Source organism: Pistacia vera, unplaced genomic scaffold (genome assembly GCF_008641045.1).
Source record: "Pistacia vera cultivar Batoury unplaced genomic scaffold, PisVer_v2 Contig730, whole genome shotgun sequence".
Taxonomy (NCBI): domain Eukaryota; kingdom Viridiplantae; phylum Streptophyta; class Magnoliopsida; order Sapindales; family Anacardiaceae; genus Pistacia; species Pistacia vera.
The window spans coordinates 321,908-331,095 of NW_022196591.1; the positions used below are offsets into that span (position 1 = coordinate 321,908).

The window sequence follows — 9,188 nt, forward strand, 5'->3', positions numbered from 1 at the left end:
GTTTTAATTATTCTTTATAATCTACCCTTTAATTTCTTTAATATGTTTTTAAGTTTTCTTATTCATTTATGTTTTTTATTTCTGTAAATTTTATTCATCACTTAATTTAGTTCGCATTATCATCGTTAAAATAAAACTAGTCACAAATTAGATCTGTTGTAAGGGATTTAATTTTCCGCCTTCTCTCCGGGTTACTTAGACCCATGTTAATTTCCACTCTCAACTTAAGAGGGATTTGGATGATTAATTTTGCCAGCGAGCCCAATAGCATAATGAGGAATTTACTAAGGAAGATCATAACAGGGCTTTCACAAGTCTAAAATAAGCCCAAAAGGCAGTAATAAAAATAACCTCTATTTCAACATGTTTGTTATTGTTCCACAAAATTTCACGCAAACCAAGGCATTTACTGGATTAGCATTGATTATTTAATGATTACTTTTATATTTAATATGTTTTTACGTGAAGTAATAAAAATAATACAGTTATAAAAAAATACGTTCCGAATTTATGTACTAAATGACGTGATATTATTCAGACTGTTGATTAATTATGAATTTCTTTTTTTAAGAAAACATAGTGAATCACGTCAATCGGTACGCATTCTTCAATAACTGTAGTATTGCTCTTGAACTAATTTTACTTGTATCATAACACGACTTGAAATTCTATCTCCCACTATTAGAACGTGACAAAAAAAAAAAATGTGAAATCTTGAGGATCTATTAGCCTCAATGCTGGGATTTCGTAGGAATAGGATACAGAATAAATGATTTGTAAAGGTAAATTCTTAAAACAAACTTACTTAAAATGTTGTGAAATTCATCTTTTAAAAAATATAAATATAGTCACGTTATTTTTCTACAAAAATTTTTATTCTCTTCCATCATCGCTATTTACATTTGTAATATTTGGTCAATTTCCCTTTCTCAAACTTTAACTTGTCAAGTAATTCTAGGATCCTCAAACTAAAATTTTTTTCATCAGATAAGACGATGCCAATGACTAATGTTTTTGTCAAAAGTTTTAAAAGTACTACTCATTTAAATATTATGGTGTGTCAATACCATATATAATGACGAGTTATTTAAGATATGAAATTTGGGATAAATATTTGAAAAAAATATTGTTTTGAAATTTGGGATAAATATTTGAAAAAATATTGTTTTTTTTTTTTAAATTAATGTGTAATGAAATATTATCGGAATACTTTTTCTTTTAACTCTTGTTAGTCGCTAACAAGATATAGGAGAACCGTCCTTTTATAAAGCAACAAAGGGAAAAGCATGAGATTGTAAAGATACTACTTTGCAGCAGAAAGAGTCGGCTGGATTCTTGGCTAAAACCCCCATCTCAATTTCAGGTTTTATTTATCTCAAACCAAAAAGCTTGACAAAGAAACCACTTATGAAATTGAGATTTACAATAAAAACCTAATTTTATTAGCAATGAATGAATTGTGGTGTTTCCACTGAACAGAGAAAAGAAAAGTTAAATTCATAAGATGCTCTGCACCTAAAAGTGCAATAGCTGAAGTCATGCTTTTTTGCTTTGTGGCATAATTGCACACTTGCTTCCAACTCAATAATTTGGTCCCAGACTTTGTATTTTTCATAGACAACTCTGCCCCTTATTGTCGGCTAATTTTTAACTTACCTTTTTACCATTACCTTAAATTGTTATCGCCTGACAGCCCTTAATTTATTATGTTAATCCCTTGTTTAATTTGGAATTCTATTAATTGGAAATGAGTGCCTTGAATCATTACTCTGTTTTCACATGATTGTTAGATGAATTATATGGGTTTTTTTTTTTTTTCCCACTTATTTAGGTTTCTATTGGAAGAAGTAGCATATTTATACAATTCTAAGTTGTCTTATCTATTAGTCAAATAGTTATATTTTAATACAAGAGAATGAGAAAGAAATATTTCATCTTTTGCCAGCAGTTGTAGTTGTTGAAAACAGTTGGCCCTTCTGTCTAATATTAAGAGAAAACATAAAACTGTACCTCAACCCACAGAAGAGTACTATTCCTTCTTTTTTTTTCCCCAATATAATTGAGCCAAAAATAAGTCAACGTTTGAGTTTGTATATTATTCTTTATAAGAAAAAAATGTGGTCATGCTGAATGTTTAACAAGATCTGTATAGAATCTCATCCTAATTAGTTCTGTTTTGATACTTGGGATCCCATGAGAAATTAAGGCCACAAATGGGCATTTCAATTGGCAATTTCATTAAAATGGTCCAGGAAATGATAGAAAGAACAAGTACTCTGTGGAGTTGGTATCATTTTCATGTATTATGGTATTGTCCATCAAATAGGACAAATTAGAAGATAAGGTATCCATGTCCCCCCTTCCCCTTCGTCTACATTCACAAACTGTAGACACCCTTTTACGTTTAGTTAAGGAGAAACTATGGTTATTTTCTAAAGCCGGCAAAGAGTAATAAATTTCTGGGTTCCTGAAAATTTCGAAGATTATGGATTAATGAAGAAGGTTTTTCACCTAGTAGTGTTGATGAGTCAGTAGTACATTGATGATGGACCACCACGAGTTAAAACTTAAAAGAGTGATATTACCGTTATGGAGGTTGCATCTGAAAGCAACTTTCGGAAAATAACATAACAGCTATGAGAATGATTCGAATCATTTGCCATCCACACGACCAGCAAGCCACAAAATTAAATGATAAGGTCCCATAAATGTCTTTTGAGTTTGCAAGAGTATAATATAGTGTTTGTGGATGATAGATATTATATGAACAATAGAACAGAATCTTCTTTGAAGCAATTGCCATCTGCATTTAAAGGACATGATCCAGAGAGAATGATGCAAACTTTCAAAACTTCAACACTTAAACATTGAATGTTCTTTCTGAACTATTCCGGCATTTCAGAGAAGATTCAAGGAAGAAACTTGGAACAAATTGTCTTAACATTAATATCGAAAAGGAATCTTCGTTAAAGCAGTTTTGGTCTGAAATTTCAAAAAACTGGAACTGCTTCGAAAAGAAAAAGGCAAGAATGAAAAAATTTGGTTTTATGATCACAAATTGGTTTACAAACTGAAAATCATGGACCCATTCTTCTTTGGAAAAAACCCCAAATTACACAAAACTTAAAAAGAGACATTACGAAGTTGAACAAGAATAAAAAGGAAACGAAAAGCAGAGTCGACATGCATTTAGTTACAAACCTGTTTATAGGGTAATTCCCTTCCTAAATCAGCTAAAACTCCGACAAATTCTAATTGAAAAACAAACAAGGACACCATAGAATACACCAAACCCCAAACACCCATATGTAAATATAACAAGTCATCTTAAATACATCACTCAAACCTAATCAGTTATCAGCACTAGGCTATATCACTGTTGCATTGACTCTATGCTCTTACTCAGCTCCTCCAGTTTCTTCATCCTCATCTTCTCACTTTCACTCACCAGCTGTTCATCCCATCAGAAGAAAGTAAAGTTATAATCCGAAACAAACAAAAACGGTTACAACATTTACCTTTGCCATCTCTACTAGGAAAAGACATTGAAACTAACCTCCATTAATTTGGTGATTAGCTGTACTTTTTCCTTGTTCTTTTCATTAAAAGCCTCAAGGGCTTCCTTGTATTCTCTTTCCTGTGACATATTATAAACCCACATTCAATGGTGTTAATTGAAATCTTCATAGGATGCTTCAATTATATTGACCAATAAACATGTAAATTCATATTGCATAACATGCATCAAAGTTTGGTTTGGGAGAAGCTTCACCTTCTTCTGGCAGGTATGGCCTAGAGGCTTTAATTCTTTGTTCACAGAATCGATCCTCTTCCGGACCATAGAAACTTCCTTCCTCATCGGATCTGCAAGCGCTTCAAGCTCCTGATAAATGTAAAATTTTATTAATTTCAAACCCCAAAAACCGTTAGCAATTATGTTTACTCTAATTTTTTTTTTTTCTTTATTTTTTTTTTTTTTGGGTAAAATGATTTGCTCATTTCAACAACAGCTTGAGGCTGAAACCACTAAAAATAATATTAATACCAAACCCTCGAAAGATTTATCAGTTTCAAGTGGCCTAAAAGGCAGAACTTGGTTCACAATCTTTCATTGAAGCTCCTTTAACCCATCAGATATTTGGTATTATTGTTACTAAGTATACATAAAACTCAGTTTAACTGACAAATCTTTTTTCCTTTTAGAGTATAAAATTCTTTAACTGTCAGATTTAACAAAAAAGTACCGTCGTTATCTTTAAAAATAGTTTATTACCCTTTAATTTCAAATAAATAAATCATTTCTCCTTTGTAATCAAAAGATTAAGCCTAAATTTACTTAATACAATAATTTTAATCTCAAATTTCATCCCTTATGTTCAGATCACAAGTTTAGAACCCCAGTGGCCCAAAAATTACACTTTATTTCTGCAAAAATTGAGCCAAAAAGGACAAAAAAATCCAACTTCCTCACACAAATCATGAAAAATTAGTTCTTGCTTAAAACCCAGAAAGTAAAAGCAAGGTTTATGAAGATACCTCACGAATCGTGGCCAATCTTTTGGTCTCTTCTTCAACTCGACCCAAATGAGCTTGAACCTTCTCTCTTACTTCAAGTTTTTTTCTCTCAATCTCTTCTTCTTTGGCTCTGAAAGTGGAGAGAGCAGACTTCGACATCTCTTCATCTTCCTTAGACAAGTTGCTGTTGAAACTGAGACTACCTGAGCTCTGCTGCAACATTAACTGGTTCAAGTTTTGGCTCTGGCTCTGTTGGGGTTGCTCTATAGACATCTTCAAACAATCTTGACAGCAAAAGAAACCCTTCTTCTTTGTTGATTTTCTCTCTTTATTATCTTCTTCTTCCTCTCTCTCTTTCTCTTTTTCTTTTGCTTTGAAATGATGAGCTGTTTCTTTCTCTCTTTCTCTCTCTGCTTTGTTCATGTTGCAACAAGTGCTTATAAACAGGGCTGTAGCTTTAGAGTTTTTATTTTGTGGGATATTACCATAGTCGCCAATGAGGTTTGTGTTAAGTACCATTACATCCATAGGTTTAAAAAAATGACAATCACACCCAATATTTTTAACATAATTTAATAAAATTTAACGTGTAAAACAAATCTTGAGTATAAAGACTATAATACCCTTATTTATCACTTTAAAGTTTATAATAATAATGTTTTAAAATATTTATTTATTTTTTCTCAAATTTCTAAATGAATTTCATTATTTTCCAATTTTTCTTTTTAAAAAAAATATTTTTAATAGAATTCCATATCACAAAATGATATTCATCACTCCAAAATACAATTTTATTTAATAGAGATTAAGAGGGGTGGTGGTGGTGGTGGTGGTGGTGGCGGCGGCACAATCCATCTTTCCAAATCCAATAGCATCCTTACATTTAAGCTTTCTAAATTAACACATGGCTATCATCTGGCTTATCAAATTTAGTGATGTTGTTATGATCCAGTCTTTGGGGCAATACTCTTATTTTTTTTTTTCTTTTTATAATTGTTATGAAGAATCTTTAGAAAGTGTGAAATAATGATCTTTGGATATATAGGTGTCATGAGAGAAATTTAGCACCAAACTTGTGGGGGACAAACTACAAGTCTGACCACTTAACTAATTCCTCATGGTCTATATTTCCAATATATTTAATATGGATATAAATACTCAATGTAAAAGAAACAGAAATTTAATTTTGGTTAACTTTTTACCCACCTTGATATTTGACCTAATATCAACCAACCTATATAGAGTTTAGAAATTATCACTAACCTACCTTACAATTATAGCTAAGAGAAGAGGTTATTGATGCCTACAAGTAGGCTTGCAAAAATTCATGTCTTGGGCAGGAACCATATACGTTTATAAAAGAATATAAAAAAGTATAACTATGAATAAATGAATCATACAAAAGTTTCATTTGGTTGATAATTTAATGTGACTAGTTTCTTCTACCATTAAAAAGTTTTATCATCTAACAAAATTAATTATTTTTGGAAAAAAAAAAAAATATATATATACAATAACTATCTTTTAATAGGTTCTAACATAACTTGTAAATCTTATCAACTCTTCATACTAATTATATTCAATAAATTGCAAAATTTTATACAGTACTAATTTTGGCAGGCCTAGTAATCACCCCCAGATAAAGAAGAGATAAGTGAAAATAATAGGGAGAGTAGTGATAGTTTTCAAACTATAGAGGGTTGAGGGTGCCAGCAAAAATTAGGCAATTAATTAAATTATAATAAAAAGAAAAGAAAAGCAGTAGCTGAAATGACCCAACTGCCAACCACTGAAAAAAGATGGGGGGTGGTGGAATTCAACTTTAATGAATGAAGTGTATTTTTGAAAGTTTAAAACCTGTGAGGCTGTGACTACTCAATTAGACATCAACCCCACATGATAAACGCCCTTACAATTTCAAAAATTTTCACTCAATTTTATGATTTTTAATTATAATTATAATTATCGGCTTTGAAATTTTTGTACTTGATGGCCTATACAATAATAATTATTCTACCATTGTAAGTGCTTTATTAACTGGACTTTCATATAATCATTCAACTCAATAAACATAATAAATAAATTCAAAATTAATCAAAAAATTACATTTATTTGAAATTTAATTAAATTAATTCAAAGAGCTATGTGTTGAGAAGAATGTTCTGGTTTTTGGTGGATGGGAATCTGAAGAAACTGAGATTATATAGTTAGCAGATCCACATGGGTATGATTTTTATAAAAGGACACCACCATTTTTAATCATAATACACTGTTGGTATTCGTATTCATACCAGTGTCTTTAACGAAATGAGTTGACATAATTTTTTCCTGCCAGAATTGCTGCATACTTTGACGCTTTCTCTGCAATTTTTTTCAATTTATATAACTACATGTTCATTCCTGACACTAGGAAATTTTAATATAAGATAATTGATTGATTTTTTTTATGTTTTAGTATATTTTTAGTTTTTACCCTTTGAAATTTAAATATAAAAATAAAAATTAGACGTTTGCTTTTGAAAATTGATGGAAAAGTAATTTGGAATCTCAGTCAAACAAGAATTAGATTTGGATTATGATAAAAGAAATTGATGTAACCAAAAAACCCAGTTTGATTTGTGATTCAAAAATAAATTTCAATGACTAAAAAACTGTTCAAATTTTTTAGTTGAATCTTATAATTTTTAATATTTGAAAATGTGTTTAATATAGTATTTAAAAATTATTTTTATATTAAAAACTAAAAAAAAAAAAACTGTGTAAATGTCTTTAATATATTATCTAAAAATTATTTTTAGATTAAAAAGTGAAAAAAAAAATTGTGGAAATGACTTTTATGTTATGAATAAATGTGATGTCCCTTGCAATTCTATAACCTCCTAATCTTTCATCTTCTCTAACTCTTAAACCTTTCAAGTTCTATAACTTCAAAGCATTTTATTAGTTTTTAATTTCATTTATAATATTTCATAATCTTGAGACTATAAATAGATGTATTATGAAAGATGATGTACACTTAACTTTAGAATAAGAAAGCATTGGTTCTATTTCCCCTCAATTATCTTCTCTTTTCTTATAGCTTATTTTATTATACGTTATCAGCACGAGTCTCTAACCATATCAACTTGTCAAAGAAAAAAAAATTCTCATCAAGTTTCAAGCTTTTGACTCTTATCAAATTTGGAGTTGAAGTTTTCCATTTGCCAAGTAAGTAAATTCAATTTTGCTTGTATCTCAATATGCCTTATAAATATGTTGGAATGTTTAACCATTTTTATAGTATAAAATATATGAAAGTGTTTTAATTTGGAACGTTTTGATTTCATTACAAACAAAACATTGTATAGTGATAGATTTATAATTTGATTAATATGAAAAGACATACATATATTTGTAAATATTTGCTTTTATGATTTGTGTTTTCAAATGATTAAATTTTCTATGATCGTAATAAATTGTATGTGCGTTATTGTTATTCTAAACTCTTATTTGTAGTAATATTTTCATTTTATTAGAGATTGTCTAATTTATTAAATATTTCTTTTATAGTTTTCGTCATGAAAAATCTTACGAAACTTGAATTTGTGGCTCTTGATATTACGGGTAAGAATTATTTGTCATGGATTCTTGATGCTGAAATTCACTTAGATGCTATGGGTCTTTGTGATGATGTGGCTTCTTAATTTCCACGGTGGAAGTCAACTCTTCTTTAAGTGGTCAAACAGAGATGCGACAACGTTTTGGGTTAATGGTTTGATGTTTTATGCATTTCGTATATCACACTTCTCTCATTTGCATCTCCTCTTGCCCTTTATCTCAACAGAATGTCAGACTCCAAGGAACCTTCTCGATTGTTACTCATCTTACGGTTATGGAGAAATCAAAGACAGGTGGAGGCTGATCAAGGAAGGGTGTACGTGTATTTAACCCTGATTGATGAAGGAGATATGTAGATCTCATATTGGAGAAAACCTAGTGTTTTCAGATTGGGTGTGTTCTTTCCTTTGTAAACTTTTCTTCTTTGCTTTGATCATTACTTTGTACTGTGTTGGTTATTAATAAGAATACCCTATTGTGAGCCTTGGAGAGTGGATGTAGGCTGCAAAGCCGAACCACTATAATTGTTGTGTCTTGTGTGTTCTTGGTTGATTTTCTCTTCATTTGTTCATAGCTCTATTTACTGGTTCTAAATTGATTGCTGATATGTTCAATTAGTATTAGGCAGTAAACCCTAGAGTTATAACAAATTGATATCAGAACCTTGTTGAAGGTTCGGTTAGGGTTTCACTGGTTTAATCGTGCCTAATTTCAGTTTTGGGTTTTCTTAACTGATTACTTTTCTATTGCTATGTGTTTTTCGAATCTATGAGAAAAACATGTCAATTAAGTTTGAGCTTGCAAAGTTTACAGGTGAAAACGATTTTGGATTATGGAAAATGAAGATGGAAGCAGTGCTGATTAGGAGGGTTTGGCTTTAGCTTTGAAGGGAGAAGCCGAGTTACCTAACACTTTAACCACTGCAGAACAATAAGATATGTTGAACAAGGCCAAAAGCTCACTGATCCCCCGCGTAGGTGATAAAGTACTTCGAGAAGTCAAGAAAGAAAAAATTGCTGCTGAGATATGGAATAGGTTAGACTCTCTTTACTAGTCAAAGACTGTTCCTAATAGAT

General features: G+C 30.6%; 1 protein-coding gene across 1 annotated transcript; it reads right to left on the bottom strand.

The window, feature by feature from the left end:
* Positions 1 to 3,112: 3,112 nt before the first annotated feature.
* LOC116115097 (RNA-binding protein 25-like) lies at positions 3,113 to 4,953 on the bottom strand. The gene is made up of 4 exons (XM_031401244.1): positions 4,537 to 4,953; positions 3,773 to 3,883; positions 3,557 to 3,637; positions 3,113 to 3,451 (listed from the first exon to the last, which is right to left on the bottom strand). The coding sequence occupies exons 1-4, from the start codon at positions 4,936 to 4,938 to the stop codon at positions 3,374 to 3,376; spliced, it is 672 nt and encodes a 223-aa protein (XP_031257104.1). The 5' UTR covers positions 4,939 to 4,953; the 3' UTR covers positions 3,113 to 3,373.
* Positions 4,954 to 9,188: the final 4,235 nt, after the last annotated feature.